The following is a 23261-nucleotide window of genomic DNA, read 5'->3' on the forward strand; positions in this document are numbered from 1 at the left end:
GCCGCACAAAGGCAACTGGGTCTCTGGGTCCCGACCCCGCGCCCTCCTCGCTCCACAGCTTCGCGGAACTCGGCCACCAGCAGAAGGCGGGGCCCGAGCCCCTGGCGGTGGGACACTTGCAGCCCCGCGGCAGGAAGTCGAAGCGTAGCTTCCGGCGCGCGGAGATGACGCGCGGACCGCGCTTCCGCGTTGGGGAGCCGGCGGTGGATCCCGGGAAGCAGAAACCCGGGCCCCGGCAGCGGGGCGGCCTGCGGGCCCAAGGCGGGGATGCACCGCCGCGGGGTGGGAGCCGGCGCCATCGCCAAGAAGAAGCTTGCCGAGGTGAGGGGAAGAAGGCGGACCCACAGCCAGCCCTGACCCGCGGGAGACTGAAGTCCCTGGAGCAGAGCTCTGTACCCTCAAATTGCCTCCCAACAGAGTCTGACACGGGCTTCTCGGGTTCCCGGGAACGGAGTTTCTCCAGCTTCCGGTGGATTGGAATGCCAGCATCGCCAGATCCACCAGCCCTTTCTTCCACTTCCCCAAATTTGACTACAGACGAGTCGTCCATTCTACTTCCTCATCTCTCTCCCTAAGAAAAACCATTTAAGAGAGACCCTCTTCTTTTCATATTTCAGCTGAGGCGGTACAAGTGGGAGCCCCCAGCACCCACTCTTCATAACTCATGCTGATCTCTTTGTCTGACAGGCCAAGTATAAGGAGCGAGGGACAGTCTTGGCTGAGGACCAGCTGGCCCAGGTGAGTCGGTTGGAAGGCTCCAGGAAGGAAGGGAGACCCCACAAGGCTGGACAAGACACCTTTGGTATAAACTAGATTACTTGGGTTGAACCAGAAATAGGATATTTGGCAAACCCAGATTCTGGACTGCTCAGATCTTTTAGGCGACTGGCTGATAATAATGATAGCTGACATCTTTGAGTGATCGCATGCTTACAGCGTCCCAGGCATGTGTCCATTTTCTTTACGTAGACTGACAGGAAGGAACACTGTTCTTAGATTAAAACTGAGGACCTTGAGGTGTGAAGTAATTTATCCAAGGTTGCATGGTTAGCAAGTGGTAGAGCTGTTTGATTTAGGTCTTTTGAAGTTTTTACTTTAAATGCCTAAAAAAACATGAAAGTATTACCTAACCTGCGGCACCCACCACCACCACCATCACACCTAGGTGCATACCAGAAGTGTGTGTGGGTGATGGGTGTGGCTCCTGCACAGTTTCCTTCTCTGGCTCTTTCTCCTTTTCTGTGCATTCCCAGAGTTTACTCAGTTATTGTGACTGGTGAAGAAGAGGAGAAGGCAGTTAAGCAGGGAAATGGGCCCTTGAACTGAGGAAAGATAGTAGACACAGGCTGTGCTCTTCAAATTTCCCACTCATAGGAGAGATGACATGTAGGAAACAACTGGAAATGGTGACTAATAATGTGTAAGTTAGCAAATAGCAAATGAGGAGATGTTGGGCCAGAAGTGGTTACTTTTGGTGGGTTAGAAGATTGGCTTTGTGAGAAGCAGTGATGCGAGTAGGAAGTCAGAAAATCCCCAAACCATTTTGTATTTAGCTTTGGAATGTAATCTGGTAGACCCTTAGCCCTCCCTCAGGGATTCTTTATCTGGAGTTGATCTCCAAGGAGGTCCATGACTTAGATTAAACAGGCACTGCACACCTAATTCATGCCAGGCTTCCTTTTTCTCTATCTAGCCTTTCTGTCAGTGGCTGAAGATTTCCCACTGCGTGAATGCTGCATTTCCTCATTTTTAAGACAAAATGGATTATTAGGCGTACCTTCAATTTAATAATAGTTTTTCTGGGAAAAAGAGGCACCACATTAGATATGCATGTTGATTGTTCGATGCATCCTGACTTTAGAACAGCAACACAAGAAAAAAATGTATTTTAGGAGCAGCAGGGATCAAAAGAAAGGGAACAGGAAACAGCATCATGGTGGCCTGAGCAGATAGCTTATTTCAGCCTTTGCCTTGCCACTGGGCCAGGGACTTATTTTTGGCATTTTAATTATCACCTGGCTGGGCTGCCACTAACCTCCCCTTGTCCGTCCTTCAGATGTCGAAGCAGTTGGACATGTTCAAGACCAACCTGGAGGAATTTGCCAGCAAGCACAAGCAAGAAATCCGGAAGAACCCTGAGTTCCGCGTGCAGTTCCAGGACATGTGTGCCACCATTGGGGTTGATCCTTTGGCCTGTAAGGAGTTGTCTGTGTTCTAGGATTCCAGAGGGACAGAAGCTACCGAGCTGTTATCACTGGTGTTGGGGCATCTTCTAGAAGGGCCTGCAGGGAGATACAGAGTGTTGTCTTTAGGGCATGCCTGGCAGGATGACTGAGTGCTCAGTTTGATGGGGAAGATGGCAAGGCTGGGGTGCAGGCTGAGGAGCCAGTGTGTCACCCTCCTTTGAATGAACTACAGTGGAACTTTTTATGGCTATTTTCCCCCTTTATTAAAAATACTTAGTTTTAATAAAAGTAGTATGTGATCATGCAGTCACTAAAGGAGGAAAAAGAAAAGGAGGAAGTAGACTCTTCTGACCCTGTCCTATAATTGTAGAGATAAAGTACTGTTAACAGTTTAGGGTGTATCTCTTTTTTGACACCTTCATCATAATTATAAACTTTTTTATTACATACATGGGATTATGCTATAATCCAACTCTATAACCTGCATTTTCACTCAATAAAATATTGTCTTTAATGGATTTTTGAATGCTAGGTCTGCAGATTCTTTCTCTTGTCTAGACCATATGTCCCATTATATTTCATTGTATGCTTTGGGAAAGGAAAACTCATTTTTATAGTATCGAGAGCCAGAATTAGCAGCCAAATAGAAATGCTTTTTAGATTGCCCACGCATTAGAATTGTCTGAGCCTGTTGTTTAGCAGGAATTACCAAGAGTCAGATTATATTGAGGATCCTGAGTAGTAAATAAAGCAGAAGGACTTAAGGCTAAGAATAGAAGACTTCCCATAGGATAGATGCTTTAACCTAGCTTTGAAAGAAAAGATGTAACTAATGAATAACGTAGCTTTTGTTTTTCTGTCTTGTAGCTGGAAAAGGATTTTGGTCTGAGATGCTAGGTGTGGGAGACTTCTATTATGAACTAGGCGTCCAGATTGTCGAAGTGTGCCTGGCCCTGAAGCACCGGAATGGAGGTGAGGGTGGCTAGGTCCTGTGGACTGGGCATTGGACTTCTCTGAGAAGGAGAAAACCTTGAAAGATGATCTTCTTCCCCATCCTGCAATCTGCAGGCCAATAAGGTCCTGAGAAGCGGTTAGGTCTTAGAAGCATCTTAGCTACTTCATATAGTTGACTCCATGGCCAAGGGTAAGTGGAATTACCTGAATGATTGTCTCTGTTCTCCAAAGATTTTTGGCCAGGAAGGTCTAGCCCCTAATCATTGTAAACAGTAGTAGGGAGGTAGGAAATAACTGTATGTACTCTCTAAAATGTGACCTTAAAAATGGTCATTCAGTGGTCTCATCTTAATAAGCACATTAAATGGTCTGTGTTGAAGTTAAGAAAGAAAACCTAAAAACAGTTATAAATCATTGACTGTAGACATAGCCTTGATGTCAAGAGAACATTTATAGTTTTTCAAAGATGATACTGCCTTTCGTTTGTTTGGGTTTTTTAGCCACAAAAGTAATCCTTTCTCTCCCCTTTCTCCAATAGGTCTGATAACTCTGGAGGAACTACATCAACAGGTGTTAAAAGGAAGGGGCAAATTCGCCCAGGATGTCAGCCAGTAGGTCTTGCCTTCCAACCCCTTGGAGTATAGAAAGGTCTTTGAAAATTAGATGGATATCTTTTCTCCCCACTGCTTGTATGTCTAGGATAGTTTAGGAGTCACTTTTATTCCCCTTTATGATCAGAAAAAAGTTATTTAAAAAAACTGAAAATAGATTAAAAAAAAACAAAACACACCCATTATTTCTCAACTGAGGTATTACGACTGTTAAACATTTTGATATAGTTTCTTCTAAGTATTTTCATGCATACATATGTTTTGTTTTGTTTTCAACATTTTTGGGGCTGAATAGAGCAGGGACTGAGAGAGGCTAGGGTCAGAAGATGGGGTATAAATTGACCTGGTTCAGCAGCCTGTATGTGTGACTCCAATTTGAGAAAATGTAAAAAAGCCTTGTCAGTATGTGGGCTGGGTATGTGATCTACACATTGACTTGTAGGTTTTCCCTTTCCGTAATTTCAGTTGTCAACTAAGAAATAAGAAAATCTGGCAGTACTGGGCCTCAATTTCCACATGACAATCAATAATCACTTTGGGTTGCACCCTTTAAAATGGGATAAGCATTCTCTATTTTGCCATCGTTCACACTACCTTGTGTTGTCTCTTCCATTTAGCTCATTCATTCCCATTTCCTGATGGGCTCTTGTGGGCATATTTTTTACCTCTGTCCCATGTTTGAATGGTTTGCTGAGTGGAGAACCTGACCATCTCTCTCCCTTGAATGTCCAAGCATTTGGGGCCCTTTAACCCTCCCTTTTTATTGACATAGTTAAACGTTGTGCAGCCTTTTGAGTCTTCTATCAGAGTACCCTGCCCAGGGCAGAGCGGAAACTGCATTGTGGCTGGGTCTGGTCTGTCAAAGGTCTTTAAGCAGTTCTCCCTCCCCTCAGAGACGACCTGATCAGGGCCATCAAGAAACTAAAAGTACTTGGCACTGGCTTCGGCATCATCCCTGTGGGCGGCACTTACCTCATTCAGTCTGTCCCAGCTGAGCTTAATATGGATCACACTGTGGTGCTGCAACTGGCAGAGGTACGGTGTGTGTGTGTGCGTGTGCGCGCATGTAAGGGACAGCCTGGGGGTGATTCTGGAGCACCTCTGATCTCTTCCCCATCACTCAGGTCTTTACGCTGAACTGTAATGGATGGAGGCACTCAGATCTGTGCTTATTTAGCAGACATTTATTGAGCAGCTACAGTGCAAAGCACTGGGCTAGGCCGTGGGCCATAGAAAGATGGGTACCATATAGTTCCTGCTCTCAAGGAGCTTACAGTCTAGTGGAGCAGACAGACATGCAGACAACTGTTTCCTTGGGTAGACAGGTTCTTCTTGGATGTCTTCTTAAAAATACTTTTATGGATTATTTAAAACAAATGTTTAATCTTGTTTGCCATCCCCGTTCTCAGCATGCCGTAAGCGTATACCTCCTCCCTGAAATCCTTACCATGTATTTAGGAAAGGCATGTTCAGTTTGAATTCTGTCATGTAGAACAAACCTAAATAAGGGATGGGCTTTTCTTGATTGGGGGATAGGGTGAGGCAGGGTAGGGGCTGAATATTTAAATATTTCAGATTACGAAGTTAATGATTATCACTATTTCTTCCTATCAATTAATCATTCTTACTCTTTCTTTGTCATACTCTATAGAGTTCTTTGAGAAAGTCTAAATTAACATTTTAGTACCAGAGACTCCACATTGTAAGACTGAACCCCTCAACCCGTCACCTCAAAAGTCACCCTTTCTTCCTCCTACCTCTTCTCTGCTGGGACCTCTAAACATTCTTTTTCTATGCTCTTAGGCTTTCTTTGCCCAAGGGCAGTTCCTCCTCCTTTCTGGATAAATCAGTTGTCCTTGGGCAGATGCTGGGTTCTAAGGGAAAGCACACTCTTAACTGACTCAATCCCCATTCCTCCTTCCTTCAGAAAAATGGCTACGTGACTGTCAGTGATATCAAAGCCAGTCTTAAATGGGAGACAGAGCGAGCGCGACAAGTGCTGGTATGTGACTTTTGAAATGGCCCAGAAAAGATGGGCCCCAGATGGGAGGAGGTGGGTGGATAGGAACCACACGGAGCTTCAGCCTTGCTCTGCTGGCCTCTTGCCTTGAAGGCTACTGCTGCCACACTAGAAGTAACACCAGCATTTCTTTGAAGATGGCACCGAGAGGCAGAACTCACAAGGCAGGCTTCTAACCCTGACACGTGTGTAAAACCAGGCTGCCACTGGTACAGGGGGATCACCAACACCTGTTGCTCCTAACCTGTAGCGCCTGGTCAGATGGTTAATGTAGTTTGTACTGGAAGTAACAGTTCAGTGGGGGAAATTATTGACTACCTAGGGTAATTACCTATCTATAATTATAGAGTTGCATATATATCTATAATTATATACTATTGCATATAGTTATAGTTTTATATATACAAATTTCATGGTACTAATGAAAAGATTGATGTTGTAAAGAGGGAGTAGGATGGAAATGTAGGATTTTAGTACCTTCTTCCTTATCCAAACAATTAACCTATAGACTCAATTTCATCTGTAAAGTAAGGATAAACATACACGTTTATTATCGAGCAGAACCAACCCATCTTACGCCTATTTCCAGCTGTAGGAGCTGAGTCCATTCTGATACTAATATGCTCCTTCCATTAACTTCTCCAAAAAGGTTTACCCACATCTGCCTGTTACCTAGTAAGCTAACTGAAAGGTAGTGATCTCCCTTTTGCTTCAGGGAATGGAGTCAGCGATTTGCTTAAGGCCAAATAGCAAATACTTCTGTAGCCCTGCATTCCTTCCACAGCATCCCACTCTTGCTTGTCTTTACCCACTTTTCCAGCTGCACAGGTTAAATGACTTGGTGGCATTTTTCATACCTCAGGCAGAAGTCAAGGCCAGATCATTCCAGTTTGCTTGAAATGTGTGAAGGCACTCATGTAGATTTGATATAGTTTGAAAATCCCATTGAAGCCAAAATAGGTATGAGCATTGTTTATTTTGTGGAAACTCCCCTTTCTCAAGTGACGCTTCCTACCTTTTCCTTCCAGGAACACCTGTTGAAGGAAGGGCTGGCTTGGCTGGACCTGCAGGCCCCAGGGGAAGCCCATTACTGGCTGCCAGCTCTCTTCACTGACCTCTACTCCCAGGAGATCACAGCTGAGGAGGCCAGAGAAGCCCTCCCCTGACTCTGGGACTGTGGAAGGGGCATAGAGTAGACAGGGAGAAGAGGGAGAAACTGTTGAATAAAACCTGGACTTTGTTTAAAAAAAAAAAAAAACCCACAGAAAATAATGTTCCAAGTTTTTTTCTTCCCCCAGTGTTCTTCACCCATTATTTTATTTTTTTTAAAGTGCCTTCACATTGCATCTTTATTGGAGAAAACCTCATTTATCCAGTAAGGATAACCTGAGTAACAGAACAGCGAGTATGTATAAAATGACTTGCACAAGTCACCTACAAGTCCATGGGAAGGCCATCTGTCTCCCGGCTAGACAGTCTACTCTTTGTAGCCCTGAGACATAGATTATAGCCTGTTAATTCAAACCTCTTTCTTATAAAATGTTCCTTATGTCAAACGAGCAGATTATAATGGACTAGTAAATATTCACTCTTCAGCTCCCTCTGTAGAGATTCCAGGTTATGACAGACTCAGCTATGAGTGTGAAGGAAATAGAGGCTAATGTTAAAATGATGGTTAGAGGGAAGAAAACAATGGAATTTGAGGGGAGTCAACCAATAGTGAATGTATTGTTTCTCAAATTCCCTACTAGCTTTCCTTTCTGGACTGATCACCAGATCCTTCTAGTTTTAGTGGTGGGAAAGGAAATCATTTACTGAACACCTAACTCTGCCCAGTTCTATATACACCTCTTTTAATCCTCACACCCACTTTAAAAGGAAGTAGGTATCCTTAACTTTGCAGGTGAGGAATCTGTACCAGAGACCACCAGCTGAAACAGAGCCAAAGCCCACTAACCCAAGTCCACTTTGCACAGCACAGGCTGGCAGGACACTTAATTTCTTCCTGCATAAATGGTCAGCCAAGAGGAAGTGTCTCTACCAGAAAGAGCCTTTAAGGTGGTGATGAGCTGGGACACAGGTGTCAAGCCGTTTTCACAGTCTGAATGCTAAATTCCTAAGGGCTGGTTTAACAGAAAACCAGAAACCCAATGGTTTGGATTATCCATAGACACCCCTTAGCAGGGGATATATAATTTAAGCCTATCTCTACCTCTGCCCGTCCTTGTAGGATATGCTCACTTTGCAGTTTCTGAATCGGTACTTCCTTGGAAGCAATTGAGGCTAAGATGGCATTCCTCTCCTTGACTGCCAGAGATACAGCCTCGAAACAAAGACCCTATTTCTGGTTGGTGGAAAACTTGTCACTAGCAGTCCACATCAAACCCCGTTTTCAGCTCCCAGACAATTCACTGAGCACTTTCTCCAACAAATTTCTGGCCTAGGCAAGATGTGTGGTTGTTAGATGATCCATTTCTTCCTTTACACAAACCCTCCCACACCCATAGGCGCCTCCTCCTTCTGCCAAAACAAACTTTATTGCACCAAAAAAAAAAAAAAATTTCATTTATGTACAGTCAGATATAAAGACATCTCTTTGACTCCTGTGCATATATTTCCTCAACTCAAGATTAGGGCGTTAAGTCAGGCAAGTATGCCAGACATGTTCTGCCCATGGCAGGGCCAAGGAGAGGATTGTCACTTGAAAGTGGGAACACTTAAATGGATGACAGACAACACTGGACCAACAGACCAAGGGCATTCTTCTAAGCCCTGTACTACTAGCTCTGGGAATGGAAGAGGGAAATTGGAAGCAGGGTCCCTTTCTGAGTCTCCTTGTAAAGACCCAGCCTTCAGGTATCCAACATAAACTTCTGTTCCCCAGACCCCCTTCCTGTCCAGTTTGCTTCCTGCTCTCCCAAGTAGGACATTCTCCTTTGTGCACACCCCCCTTCCCAACTTCCCCAGGGAAGTCCCATGATCCACAAGGCAGAGGCCTCCATAGCAGCTGGCAGAGCAGGTACAAGTTATCCTTTCCCTTATACGTGGCTAGATACTGACGTCAGGTGGATCAGATACCCCACTGGGAGCCGTAACAGTTAATCTGGAAAACGGGCAGAACGCATCAAAAAGGGGAAGGGTGGATTCCCTCGATGCCCAGTACCACAGGGCACCTAAAGCACATTTTTCTGAGCCAACCAGCTAAAGGATCACTGCAGCTAAATACAGATAGAGAAGCGACACAGCCAGGCAAACACCCATCAGAACCAGTGACAAAGAGCAGCTGGGAGGGGGAGGAAGGCGGGAGGGGAGAGAAGAGGAGGAGTCTCTCGAGTTCCAGCCCAATCTCCTCTGCCATTGGCTACCCTTGCTCCCCACAGTCCCTTGGCGTTGAAGTGAGGAGTGGGGACTACAGGCTGGGATGAAAATATGCAAGGACAGCCAAACAAAATACATAGGACTAGCATCAGTCTCCGCCCTCACCCCACCCCGCCCCCAGGAGAAATACCCTCATTGTGACTAGTATTTATGAAAACCGGTAAGAGACTATTCTATGTAGTGGCTCTAATCCCATACACACAGCAGCTGCCTGTGTTGGGAACTTTTCAAATCAGTGATTGCGGGAAGAAACAGCATTTTCAGCTTCTTATGGTGACTGCAGGCTTTACCAAAACCGTGGTTCAGTCCCAGTCACATTTTACCTCCTGACTTAAATCGAGAAATGGGTGAGGGAATGGAGGGCAGAAGAGAAAGGTGCTCAGGTGCTAGGTAAAGCTTACTGATCAGCAGCCTAGACTCCACCACTGTTCCTTCTCTTTGGTCTGTCTAGAACAGTGACTATAAATTAGGAAAAACAAAATTATGCTGGCCCATGGGAAATAATAGGGGGAGAGAGGCAAGGAGGAAAAGGGCATTGGGAAGCCGTTTCAAGACTGAAAACAGACAGAGACAGACAACCACCCAGACTGCTTAAGTGTCACAGACAGCACCCCCCCACCCCAAGCTCCCTTCCAGGTATCCCCATAAATCATTTTGGGCACACTCCCTCTTGGGATTGCAATTTCTGTCTCCCACCTATCCCTAAGGAGCTGGCCCTGTGGAGAGGTGTGTTGGTTGTTTTGTTTTTGCCAGAGGCCCTCGCCCTAGGTGCTCCTGCATAGGTACCTTGGCCCCTGATATGGGATGAACATAGCCCCAGATGCTCGAGAGCCAAGGAGGTCAGATGGGGAACAGCCGCCCCACTCCCACACCCTGGGATCCAAGCTTGCTTGGTTCTTGCCATCTTGCAGGATGACGTCACGTTTGGAGGGAGATACACAGTGCCTCTCCGTCCCTGGGGTGGGGGGAAGGAACTTTGCTGGGACTCTCGAGTGGGGGGAAGGGAGAAGGGAGCAGGGTCTAAACCCTCAGGCTCCCATGCAGGTCTGTCTCTGTCCCAGATGAGCTGCTGTCAGAGTCCATTTCGGCGTTCTCATTATGGAGCCTCTCCAGCACTTTTTGACGAATCAGTCCCAGGCGCATCAAGAGGGACTGGTAGTCAAAGTGGCCCCGCTTCTCTCCAAAAGGGTCCTGTGGGGAAAGGAGACAAGCGGGATAGGATGGAAGATTCAAGTCTGGGTGGCTCACCCTAGAGAGCAGCTTTGAGCCCATGTCAAACGCATGCTCCACCTATGAGTCATAGGAACAGAGCACAGCATAGGCCGTTCCGAACAGAGGACAACAATCTTTGTTCAAGAATATCATGGCATGTTCACTGCCCCGGACAGGTCTGGCTTGCGCCAACATTCAAATGTGTTTGCATTCCTTAAAAGCATGCCAATATGCGGAAGGGGGACACAGTACAGGCAAAACAGACAGGGAAGAGAAATTCAAGACCAGGACTATAATAATTCAGTGTGACTGTGTTTTGATTTTTTTAAGGAGGGCGCAGCTCACAGTGGCCCATGTGGGGATCGAACCAGCAACCTTGGTGTTATCAGCACCACGCTCTAACCAACTGAGCTAACCAGCCACCCCGACTGTGTTTTTAATTAACCTCATAAAAACCATATACAAAGGGAGAATTATCTTTCATTCCCTATACAGTCCTCAAATAACACCATTTTTTCAACGTCTTTATGTTCTAACATTGATGAGATGCCTGGGAACTTCCTTTTGTTTACATCAATTAGCCTGTGGTAAAATTGGTTTCGTTATATCATTTGCTGTAGTTCCAAGAACCTATCAACAATGCTAAGTGAGGACTTACTGTACTCGAAAAGGGTCATCTGCTTTTCTACGGTCACAAGCAGGTCTGGAACTCAGTAAGCACCTGTACTCTTCTCCAAAGAGCAATCACCACAATTCTGTCCAGGTTCTTGGGCATCAAGCCAGGGTCACCTAGCCTTGACCTTAATCCTTATTCTAGGTGAAATATTTCTAAATATTACATAGAAAGGGGTTAACTGTCCTTCAAGTCTCCAAAATAACTGCGGTTGGGGTGGAAGATTTAAAGACCAGAACTTAAAATGCTACATAGAGAATACATCAGCAAAGTAGCACGGCCAGGGACCAAACAAATGGAGAGCTGTTTCCCTGGCAGTCACAAAAAGGCTATGATTCTTTTCTCCTACATAAACTCTTTCCACACTTTTGCTCACAATTATCCTCACGAGCAGGGGCCAGTGGACACAAATCACAGTCACTGTAACTACAGCCTGCACCTTTCATTTATGAGGGTTACACTCCCCGAAGGCTGAACTCCACACTTACTCTGTCTTCCTTCTTTCATCATTGGCTCCATTTCTAACCACTCTCCTCCTCTCCTGATACTGCTCCTCCCTTTCCTTCCCTCATCATGAGTTATTTTTCCTTAACAGACTGAATATTGGAAATGCTGCTGGATACCAGCAATGCGAATTCCCGACGGGGAACAAACCACTGCATTCATCATCTTTGATATACTCGCAAAAAAGTTCGGGAAACAAGTTACCCCTGAGCTGTCCTTGACCTTTGGTTTAAATGTGGCACGTGGGTGGGAAGGCCTTGAAGGAAGGACAGGGAAGCTAACATTTCTAAGCAGCACCTGAGGAAACAAGACATTTACTCCTCCTGCTGGTGGTGCTGGCTGGGTGAGGGAAAGAGCCCAAGAAGAGCTGGGGGGAACCTGCAGAGGTCTTAGTCACTTATGCACGTCACCACATTGCTAAATAAGTCCACCAGTAAATGATCCAAGACAAGAACTGGTCCTTCAAAACAAGAGGGTTCACACCCTCTAACCAACCAGGTTGTTTATATTTGAGCCTATGTACAATTTGTTTTAATCAGAACCTCTTCTTTAAAACAAGCCTAAATTCTGCACTTTTACTGGAAGCGGAAGCACATTTTCCCAGTAGAGGCAGAAAATAATTAGTTACCATCTTGTAATAGCAATCTTTCAATATGTAACACTGTATACCCAATGCTTCCATTCTATCAGCACCCCTCTGAGCTAGGGATGGAATTCCAATAGACGACTCTTACAATCCGTAAGACCGAGAGGGTTGAATGTTCTTGGTTTGAAAAGACTACTGACCAAGAAGGGAAGGAGTTCCAGGCTGGAAAGGATAGTTCAGATTCTACTCGTGAGTACCTACTTTATGCCAGGAACTCAGAACCACCTCCATTTGGCTTTAGGCAAGTCAGTCTCCTCTTGGGGCCTCAGCTACTCAACTGAACCAGGTTCCTTTCGGCTCTGAGTTCTATGAGAGATGTGGGTGTCACCCTCGTGGGGATTTTACATGGTCTGCGGTAAGGCCTCTGGAGTCACTAGAAGAGGCTGTTACCTGCATAGTCTGGCCTTGGAGGTGCAGGCGATCTTTGCAGGCCACCTCATAGAAGTCATAATACTCCAGGAAGGACTTCTCCATCACCCCTCTGGAAAACAAGGAGAGGAACTTAAGAACAAGGGGGAAAAGGGTCACCCTTTCACCATCTAACCTTAATGCCAAATTAAACAGCTAGCGTCCCCAAGCCCAGAGATCTTAGGGATTATAAAATGGGAGTGACTGTTAATACCAATCATTTGAATCCCAACTTCAACTCATGACTTTCTCAATCTCATCTGTTTTCAAAGGCCACCCCTATCCTAATCCTTACTCAAAATTCTTCTAGGAAGTTTGTTTCATTAACTCTGACTTTGCTCTTCCAGTTTTTATTTAGAAATAAAACTGAACATTAAGAAATGGGTTTCTTATGAAGTGCTCTACACCTCATTTGGCTGTTGAACAGTTAAGTGTCTTTAATATGTCCAGGTTCTCGGCAAACTGGGGGCTCCGTGAGGACATAAACTATGTCTTTCCCATCAGGCCAGGCGTACTCCAAGAAGAGAGAAGCGCTCTCTGAACTTCCTGTCGGGGAACCCTTAACCACATGGTCTTTAAAAGCAACTTATTTCTTCTCTATCTCCCTTTGGTGCTCAACACTGGACATTCCCCCAAAGGTTCTCAAAGGTAAGAACCAGCTAAATCTCCAAAAGGAATAACAAGTACCAAGTGGACTCTCTTGACACATACCGTAGGGGTTCAGGACAGGGACACTTTCCTTCCATCATGTCACAGACTGCTACTCTGATGGTCTCATGCCGAATACATTCATTGTAATTTTTGCTGTCTCCTGGATGTCTCTCCTGAAATGTGATAGACACCACAGTATCCAAGTACAAAATTTAGGCCAAGAGAAAAGCCAATGGGAAGAGGGTTCAGGATTAGTATGGGGCATGTGACCCAAGCACATAAACTAAGAGGATACCTTTCCCACTGTATGGCACATCCAGAAGAGCCTTTCATTTTTGAGACCTTTTACCTGCCCCTGTGCGTACCAATACCTATTCTCTGTTACGGGTCATTTTACCTATCAGCAGCAAACCAGATCCATCAAATTTTCCAGAGCTTAAAATGAAAGGCCTCTCAGGTAAGGATTAAGTGGGAAATAACCAACTATAGGAATGATGGTGGAACAAAAGGTATAAATGACGTTAAGAATCTGTCTGGAAAACCTATACATACCAGGATGCTTCCTTGTTAACGCCTTTATATGTCTGCAGGGTTCTACTACCATTAAGTCAACCATTATGAATCTATCAGAAGCAGAACTTGAAATTTTCAAAAGGAAAACTCCCATTTTTGGTCTAGAAAGCTAACATGAAACGTGTGGGTGTAAACGGAAGGGAGCACAGTCTCCTCTCCTTTAACTCTTCAATGTTCCTCCTACCATCAACTCTGGTCAGAGCCTTGGCTTCTGATAAAAACACGAACAGAAAAGGTATGTATTTCCAGCCTACTACTACGGCTCCCAAAATGCAACACAGGGACACTGTGGGATGTTGTAAACTTTCTTGAGGAAAACCATGGTATTCAACATCTGTCAAATACTATGGGAACCACTATAGTGCTTGAGGTAGGTAGTTCAGTTTTAACTGTATTATACTACTTTCAATGACCTATTATCTTTGTGATGCTGGATTTTCAGTCACTACTTTTATAAATAGCAAGTACAGCACACAAAAACAGTGGGGGACATAAACGAAGGTGATGGGTTCAATGTGGTTCCAAGATTTTAAAAGTTGTGTGTGGCGCCCAACAGGGGCACACATCCTATTATTAAGTCATTATAGTTATTTAAAAAAGAAATAAGTTCTGTGGACCTAACTACTTAACAAATGGAACCGTTTGGCATTTCTTTCTGCCTGGGGAACTGTGAAAAAACTACCAAGACGAGAGGGTGCTATGAACCAAGAACATTTAACAGTATTAAGAAAAAAGTCACATCTCTTGAATTTCCGAACAAAGAAAAGACCTAAATAAAAATCAGATTCTTGGTTAGCCAATGAAGTCCATCTCCATTTCTACCTACTCCTGAAATTAAATCTACTCTTTGTTCGGAAAAGATGGTTTAGGGAATAATTTTTGTTTATTCTTAAAAGGGCGCTCCCTTTTGTTCAGGTATATAGAAGAATCATCAATGTCAGCGTTACCTCAAATAGTTTCAGAATGAATTAAGCTGTTTTAATTACCTAGACTGAATTATTATCTTTTGGGAACATCACCGGAATTCTTCCTGTGCTCATGAGTAATCCTGGAAGGCACTTTGGAACAATGGAAGAACTTTGGGCTCCAGGGACATCCTGGGTCCTACCCTGATCTGGTGTATCCTTGAAAATGTGGATAACAATATTTACCTCAGACAGCTCGTATAAGGATCAAAGGAGAAATTATATATAAAAACTTGGCAGTGTCTGGCATATAGCATAACCCTTGGAAAATGTGTTTCCTCCACTTTCTCTTCGGTAGGGCTGACTAAACATTCTTGCCCTAACTGATGACTAGCTAGCTCCTCTGGCTCTGCAGGTAATAGTACAGCTGACCCTTGAACAACACAGGTTTGAACTGCGTGGGGTCCACTTATCGTGGATTTTTTTCAGTAAATACAGTTGGCCCTTCTTATCTGCAGGTTTTGCATCTGCGGATTCAATCAACAGCAGATCGAAAACAGTGTCTGCATTCCCAACTACAGGTCGAAATACTGTTTTCAAACTGCAATTGGTTGTTACCAGGGGATGCAAAGAGCCCACTGTAGAGTCTAATGTTATACGCGGATTTTAGACTGTGTGTCATTCATGAGTCAACCGTACTTCTTAATTCCAGAAGAATGTCTGGCTCAGCAGTAGTCACTGGAGATCACTTCAAGGAGATACTGGAGAATGGACGCATAAAAACCCACTGGATGCAAGAGCCCCGAAAGCAGGCTCAGAATTAATTTCCAAATGACTCCACTGACTTCCACATGGTAGATTAATCCAAGTCAAATGGAAATAACTTGACATTACTGTAACTTACAAGAAAAAACATTCATCAATAAGGAGCACACATGCCAGCTCCTTTCCCCCCCATAGCGATAAGTTTAATACATGGGGCTGAGCCAGGTTAAAAAACAACCCTTAAGCCAACCTCTGAGCTCTCTTAAAACCCAATATTCCACACCCCAAAGCCAGGCCCAACAGCCTTACCTGCTCAAACCCAGGCTCATTGTGATAGGGGTTCTCAGTCATCAGGGACTGGATGGAGATAAGCACGGAAGAGATGCTCTGGGCTGGGCTCCAGGCAGGGCCAGTCCACGTCCTGCAAAACACATCAGAGGGAATGGAGGCGGGTGAGGCAGAGCGAGCTGCGAGAGGCCATCACAGAAAGACCAGTGCACAAGTACCCTGGGGCCTAGCAGCACCATCTTAAGTGACTCAACTTTCTCTTTCACTATTAATATTCTGGAATTTCCCAGCCTCTGCCTCACCCTCATTCACCAGAAATCAGTCAACTGCCTAATCCTCTTATCAAGTGGGACAAAAGAAAAGGGGAAAGCAAGCGAGATAACTCTGAAGGGATTTTCTTTGGGCTAGGAAAGAAACAGTAGCCAGGGAAGGTTCCGTTCATCAGAATGAAAGAATCTCAAAGGGCTTATTTATTTATGGGTGTGATGGAGTCAGTGAGGAGGGAGAAATTGAGCAGAAGGAGAGGGGACTGAAGCTATCTGGTTAGAGGCCACGTAGTGGGGTTAATGATCAGGGATCCAGTTTTCTATCAAGCCCCCAAAGGGTGTTGAATTCTCTGAGGATTACAGAACTCCGAAGACAGGAAGGGAGTAAAGGGCATGTCTAGACTGGGGAGGGTCTGAAAATAATACATGTAAAACAAGAGAGAAACACCAAAATTGCCTCTCTCTTTCATAAACCTGATTGCATACTGGGAGGAGGAAGGCAGTTTGGACATTAATGACATTTATTTGTAGCACAATTAATTGAAGAGATGGCACCTGAGCTGGAAGCAGAACACAACCTGAGCCAGGACTGCTTGTTCAAGTTCACTGGCCAATTCCCTTTCCCTGCTGGACTCAAGGAAAGCCCAAGTAAGTGATTTGGGACAGTAACTTCATCAGAGATTGCTCTTCAGTGCCGCTCAACCTGCTCTCTTCTCAGCTTTGCTCCTCCCCAAACTCTAGACTTTGCACTCTCCAAGGCTTCACATATTCAGGATTCATGTCAATGTGTTAAACGTTCATTAAATTTCTTTCGTTAGCTTGGTATTTTTTTCTGGGTAGAAAAGAAATGAGGCTGATAAACTGAATATAGTCAACTAAGAATGCCTGGAAATTTTCCACTCTGATCCTTCGTGACAAATTTTCAATTTCAGGGAGCTTCTCCTTTTTCACCCAACATACTTCTGCCACTTTTACCCCACCATCTTACTTCCCCTGTTTCTACTATGTGCCTAATGTTTGCTCAAAATAGTTTTACATAGACCTAATGAAGGGGTGCCTAATACAAAACACTTTCATGAACAAACTTCATACAAAAGCAACAAATAAATTTCCTTACCACTGTGGGTTACATGGACCACTATCCTACCAGCACAGACAATATATACCCTTATGACACAAAGGACTTCTTTAAGAACAATCTCCTTTAAAGGACTTCCTCACTGCCACAATCACAGCACTATCCCTACGTCTGAGAGATGTTAAAAAAAAGAATCCTGTCTCCAGTTTCTGTCAACTGCCTTGTCCCCCCCCACAAACCTGGAAAATGTGGACAGGAAGAAGGAAAACAGTATCACCACTGGGCATCTCTCTCAATTTCAACCCGCACTTGTTCTCTGCCCCAGGGAAATTCAGACCACTAAAAGGACCAATCCAGAGTATACTAGAAGACATTTCCATTCTGAATTTTTAACCCCCAAAGGCAATTAAAAGGAATGAATGAGAACTACATAAAGCAAAAATCTTAGTAGCACCCAGAAACAAAATGTACTTAAAACTTCTGTGTTTCATATCTGATGTGATTTCCAACCTCAGACATTTTTCATTCAGTTAAAATAACATAATCATCATCTCCACCACCGCCTCCAAAGCCACTCATTGAGACTCAAAAATAAGACACCCACAATCTTGAATGGCACAGATCTGCAGCCTTTCTCAACCTGTATGGGACAGAATTAAGCCTGATGCCCTAAGAAAGTGGTTCTCAAACTGGAGTGTGCACCAGAAAGCACCCGGAGGGCTCGTAAGACACAGACTGGTTGGGCCCCAGCCCTAGAATCTCTGATATAAGTCTCGGGTGGGGCGCCAGGAGCTGTATGGCTACAGGTTCCCAGGTGTTGCTGCTGCTCACGGAGCACCACTTCATTAAGGCATCCACTGTCCGTAATGAATGAACTTCTCTCTCTTGCGTCTAGAATGGTACTGGTTGTACCATCCTGACAGAATTCAGGAAATAGTCATTCCAATCATTTTCTGTGTTCTGTAGTTCAGGTTATGAATGCTGGTTGATAAAGGCTGGCCTAGAGTCATTATGTGCTAACAACCAACTTGGCCACTTAGAAGTCTCCTCTTACCCTAGAATACTCAAGCAGACTTTCCCATTGCGGTAGAAGTTGGGGTTAAACCTCACTGTGTTATTGCCCGTTGTCATCAGTTTGACCCGAGGTGGGTGGATGGGATAGTCGGGCGGACACCGAAACACGAACAGGAAGAAACCCCCTTCATAAGGAGTGTCAAATGGGCCTGTGATCAATGCATGAATCTGCAAAATAAAACCCCATCTCAAAATCGTGAGGTGATGTCCCATCCCAACCCCTCCTGGCTTCTACTTGCTACCCACGCCAGAAGCAGACCTTCACCTGGTAGCCATATACCATATCCTCACTGTGCAGAATGAACAGCCTGTCCTCACGTTAATAAGTATGTTTAAAATTTTAAGAAATCCCACTATAGGGGAGTGGCATCTTACTCAGGGTTACATTCTAAAGTTAGAGTCTGAGGTGAAAACTGAATCTAATCAAAATCACCCTTGAATATCCCTTAAAACTCCCTTACAGCATGGTTTTGCTCGGCCTTCTCTGATCAGTTATGTATAACAAATGGATAGAACACCAATGTGCAAAATATAATATGCATCTGTAAAGTATTATCCTAGCATGTTTAATTTTAAGAAATACATATTTTTTCTGAGTACGGATGCTTGGATTTGCCCAGGTTCAACACGCGGATGATGCAACTCCAGCCTCCATTTATGTGGCACAAAGGGGAGGTAAGATGAATGGAAGAGGAAAGGGACTGGAAGCCACAGCACGAGTGCCAGTAACAGTGCAGAGCGGAGGGTTGTGATGGAAGCCTAGGGTGTCTGCTTCCTCTACAGAGGATTAAACCTACTGTGGAGGATGTGGCTCAGGCAGCATCCAGCTGCATCAAAGCTACAAGGAAAAATGGGGAAAACACAGGGTCCAGAGCCATCACACCATCCCCAGAACTTTCCCCGACACTGTAGGTTAGTTAAAAAAATAAATAAAATGCAGTAGCACTTAACAGAACGCTAGTCTCTTCCTCCAGCCGTGATTATTGAACAAGATTTCCCTATGAACTCAGTTATGTTTATTCTACAAAAGCTTGTAAGCATGCATGTAAGTCTGCTTGGAATTTGAACAGCAAGAGGAAAAAGGACCTGCAATCCAATGCTTCAGTGTATAGTCCCTAACTTACCCTGGTGACTCCCTAGGTTATCTTTTAGCCCTTAGTCATTGGAATAGCAAGCTAAACTGGTATCAACATGGCATCAATTCTGGGAACCCTAGCATATTAACATTGATACTTGACTGAGGACAAGATGTCCCAGGAAAAACATTTCCAACCACATAAAAAAAAAAAAAAAAAATCAATTGAAAGAGAAATCTATTCAAAACAAAATAGATACCAACAATACAAAACCTGAATTTTTACTCTAAGAAATTTGCAACTATGACTTTTCATTTAAACAACACTAGATTTAGGAAATCTGACTTCTTCCCAACATCAATTAAAGCATAAATTCACTTCTGAGGGTAGAGCACTCAATGACAGAGAAGCCTAGGTACCTACAGTGTTTCCCCGAAAATAAGACCAGGTCTTATATTGTTTGCTCCAAAAGACGCATTAGGGCTTATGTTCAAGGGATGTCATCCTGAAAAACCATGCTAAGGCTTATCTTCCGCATAGGTCTTATTTTCAGAGAAACAGCATCAGAGAAATTTGACATTACATACTAAGCTTTCTCTGTGTTTGTGTGTGGAGGACAAGAGAGGACTGGTATTTGGGTGAACAGGAGCCTAAACAACAGCCTTTTACTGCGAAAACTGTTTACTCAAGCTTGCCCCATTCTTAACCTTCTCTGTATCTGATTTATAGCAGCATACTTAAAGGTCAAGAGTGGTGGGATTGGGTAAGAGCTGGGTAGTACAATGGATAGGGTGACCACAGAATTTGTCATCCAAACTGGAGCACTTTTGAGAGTGAAATAGTGCCCTATTAATAGTTAAGCCGGGATAGTAAGTGTAAACTGGGATTTTTCCAAGCCAACCAGGACCTACCGTATGGGCACCTTAATAACAGACATCTGTTTGAGGCTTTGTTCCACCTCACTGTGTAACCTTGGGCAAGCCACTTACTCTCTTGGGGGCTTGATTTCTTTATCTATGTAATCAGAGGTGTGAACTGGATAATCTCTTTTAGGCTCTTCCAACTTTATGGGCCCAATTTCCCAATAACCCCCAAACCCCAGCAAGTTACATACCTTAGTCATGTCAACAGTATCAGGTACAACGAACATTCCTGGAGGAGGCTCCTTATAAATGGACATGATATCCCTGTATAACACCAAAAGGAGGTTGGGGAGGGAGTGAGGGAGAGGAGAAAAAAGGGAATCCCTTGAGCAGGACAGACAGTTGTTATCGCCTCAGTGATGCCAGGGTTCGAGAAAGTGGTGCTTGGTACCACAAATGGTTGCACTGTCTTGTTGGCTGAGAAATCTCAGCTGAGTACTTGTCAGGCAGTCAGAGAGAAATTATCATCAAAGGGGCATTGTTTCCTCAGGGGGAGGGTAAGGAGAGGGGGGAAAAAAAAGATCCCAATGGCATCAGATGTCACCCTGGAAAAGCCACATCCCATTTACTCTCATTCCCTCCTACATGGCAATTCATTCACTCCCCACCTCCGAGATTCCCAGGTACTACAGCTGAATGCTAAATGAAGATTTTTCAGTAACTGGGAATGTACCATCAACTCCAACAAAACATCAATTCCACAAACCACGTGGCTTTTTGTTGGTAAGGGGATTATATAAAGCAAGGGAGCTAGCAGGGAGCAATGATCTTGCCCAGGAGACTAATAGGGCAGAGATCTCTTCAAGTTGGGGATGGCACCCTCTGAAATTGCTGGGAATCTCACATCTGGAAGATGACACAGTGACTACTATAGAAGTGCGAGGATTTCTAGGACATATCTCACAAACTAGAATGGATCAGTTGTGAGCAAGGGTCTAAAGGACATTCTAGGTGGGAATAGGCTTGGGACTTACTAAGGAACACAGGGACATAAACTGCAAATAAGCAGAGCAAAGTACTGGCGGAACTCAAACGTATGTCAGGATTGGAAAACTGTCCGGTCAGGCACTGGGCCAGGTACTTTACACACAACGTGCTGTTTAATTTTCATTACCACCTTGAAATGTAAGTAGAGCTAAACCTGAAGGGACTTGGAAAGTGGGGGATGAGAATACCTAGATAGGGATGATTGTGATGGGAGCAGGGGGAGAGAAAGAGTCTGGTCACCAAGAAACAGATTTCAAGATTAATAGCATCTACAAAGCATTATCCCTTTCCTACGCGATAGGTACTATGCTAAAATTTTTTGCATAAGTATTATCTATTAAATGATATGGCCTAAAATCAGTCGCCCAAGAAGCAAGCACAAAAAGGAGTTAGGACCTTGTTTTTATATTTGGATTGGGTATATTTGCTTCAGAAAAGTAAACCAGATGATCCAGAGAGAAAAAATACAGGAAAGAAATATCGTGAGTAGGATATTACAAGCCAGAGTGAGACGGGAGTGGGAAGAAACCTGAGTTTCTGGAACAGGTGTGAGTGGACAGCTTTGGGGATCTGGAAAAGTGGTTAAAGGGGAGATTGTGGGTACATGAGGTAAGAGATCTAGACTTGGGAAGGGACTGTATGGAGGGGATCTGAGGAGATGGGAAATAAAAAGAAAGGCTGGTCTCGAGCCTAAGGCCAGGGAAAGCAAGCTGTGTGTGTTACAAACGGGGCTCAGGAAGAGACGACCGGGGGACCCGATGGGTGGGGCCTCCAGGCAGCATCTCGCAAGGCTGGCGTGGGGAGGGGGGAGAGGGGTGGCGCCGAGGGCGGGAGGGGGTGTTACTGAAGCACGAAAGGGTCGGGTTTCGGGCGGGAGGTATGGGGGAGGGTGTCCGGAATGGAGACGAAGGGCTCACGGGAGGTTGCCGAGGGGCGGGGTCGGACCTGGGCACTCCAAGGAGGGATTTGGTGCGTGTGGAGCTGGGGGCGGGGGGAGAAGGGACTTGGATCCCGACGCTGCGGGCGGATAAGTCGTGGGCCTTACAGCTGGGCCGCCGCGAGGGAAGCGCGGAGGCGGCGGGGGCGCTGTAGTGGGAAAGGGTGGGGGGCGGGGAAGGTCGAACCCCGGAGCTCGGGGCTGGGGGAGGAAAAACCCCGGCTCACCGCTTGATCCGGAGTAGACACTGCGGCGCGGTTCGCTCGCCGTCCCAGTCGGAGCTGAGCGTGGGGTCCCAGTGGCTAAGCAGCGCGGCCCCGTGGGCAGCGGCCGAGGGCGGGAGCCCAGGCAGCGGAGCCAGGCCGCTCCCCGGCCCTCCGGCCCCGCCCGCTGCCGCCGCCGCCGCCCACACATCCGGCAGGAAAGGCGGCCCAAACCCGCCGCCGCTGCCGCTAACGCCAACAACACCAGCGACGCCGCTTGCTCCGGGGCCCGCTGCCCCGGCGCCCGCCGTCGCTGTCGCCGCCTCCTCAGTCGGACTCTCCGCCATCGCTGCTTCGCTTCCGGGACTCCTCGGCAGCACGTCCGCCGACCAGAGCGGCCGCTGCTCCCTCTCCCTCCCGCACCACAGAGAGCCGGGCCAGAGTGTCCCCACCCTCCGCTGCCACAGCCCGGCAGCGCTGGCTCCGCCCACACCCTCCCCGACCAGCGAGAGGCGCTCTGCAAGAGCGTCCACCCACGGTCCTCCAGGGCGAGTGGGGGAGGAACTAGCCGGTCGAGCCCGGCTTATGGGCCTGTGTTGGCCCCGCGCTTTGCGTGACGAGGTTCTGAGGCGTGACCCCGACGCCTAGGTGCAGTTGAGAGCCCAGTTCCAAAGAGTATTTTATTTTCAAGTGTTGAAAGAGGAGGGCCATGTCCCCTCTTGAGGAGAACGACCCTCAGAGGTGCCCATGGTATAGGATTGGGGATCGAGCCAGCTTCCCTGTAGGAAGGCGCTGAGTAGATTGAGTTGACTCGCTTAGGTCTCTTGCGGTCTGAAAGGCTCTAGGATTTATCTTTCCGGCACCCTCACCCACGGAGGGCAGGTTGCCATTGCCCCTTGCCCACAATAGGACCAAGAGGAAGGAAGGAATCAACCTGCGAGTG

General features: G+C 45.8%; 2 protein-coding genes across 2 annotated transcripts; one reads left to right on the plus strand and one right to left on the minus strand.

Annotated features, from left to right (window-relative positions):
• The first annotated feature begins 163 nt into the window (after window positions 1-163).
• Window positions 164-7040, plus strand: SNF8 (SNF8 subunit of ESCRT-II). Its single transcript, XM_019740601.2, has 8 exons — window positions 164-321; window positions 688-738; window positions 2057-2195; window positions 3054-3158; window positions 3679-3751; window positions 4645-4786; window positions 5679-5753; window positions 6800-7040. The coding sequence occupies exons 1-8, from the start codon at window positions 268-270 to the stop codon at window positions 6935-6937; spliced, it is 777 nt and encodes a 258-aa protein (XP_019596160.2). The 5' UTR covers window positions 164-267; the 3' UTR covers window positions 6938-7040.
• On the minus strand, window positions 4916-22783 carry UBE2Z (ubiquitin conjugating enzyme E2 Z). Its single transcript, XM_019740600.2, has 7 exons — window positions 22343-22783; window positions 20383-20455; window positions 18173-18360; window positions 15796-15907; window positions 13304-13416; window positions 12575-12665; window positions 4916-10340 (listed from the first exon to the last, which is right to left on the minus strand). The coding sequence occupies exons 1-7, from the start codon at window positions 22663-22665 to the stop codon at window positions 10170-10172; spliced, it is 1071 nt and encodes a 356-aa protein (XP_019596159.1). The 5' UTR covers window positions 22666-22783; the 3' UTR covers window positions 4916-10169.
• Window positions 22784-23261: the final 478 nt, after the last annotated feature.

This window comes from Rhinolophus sinicus, linkage group LG15 (assembly GCF_036562045.2).
Source record: "Rhinolophus sinicus isolate RSC01 linkage group LG15, ASM3656204v1, whole genome shotgun sequence".
Taxonomy (NCBI): Eukaryota; Metazoa; Chordata; class Mammalia; order Chiroptera; family Rhinolophidae; genus Rhinolophus; species Rhinolophus sinicus.

What these genes read in the sequence shown, in the direction of transcription:
- SNF8 (XM_019740601.2), top strand. Translation starts at nt 268, where the DNA reads ATGCACCGCCGCGGGGTGGGAGCCGGCGCCATCGCCAAGAAGAAGCTT. An exon ending in TGGGGTTGATCCTTTGGCCT is followed by an intron (nt 2,196 to 3,053) that starts GTAAGGAGTTGT and finishes TCTGTCTTGTAG; the next exon opens with CTGGAAAAGGATTTTGGTCT. An exon ending in AGCGAGCGCGACAAGTGCTG is followed by an intron (nt 5,754 to 6,799) that starts GTATGTGACTTT and finishes TTTTCCTTCCAG; the next exon opens with GAACACCTGTTGAAGGAAGG.
- UBE2Z (XM_019740600.2), bottom strand. Translation starts at nt 22,665, where the DNA reads ATGGCGGAGAGTCCGACTGAGGAGGCGGCGACAGCGACGGCGGGCGCC. An exon ending in TGTCTACTCCGGATCAAGCG is followed by an intron (nt 20,456 to 22,342) that starts GTGAGCCGGGGT and finishes GGTGTTATACAG; the next exon opens with GGATATCATGTCCATTTATA. An exon ending in ATGAGCCTGGGTTTGAGCAG is followed by an intron (nt 13,417 to 15,795) that starts GTAAGGCTGTTG and finishes ATCACATTTCAG; the next exon opens with GAGAGACATCCAGGAGACAG.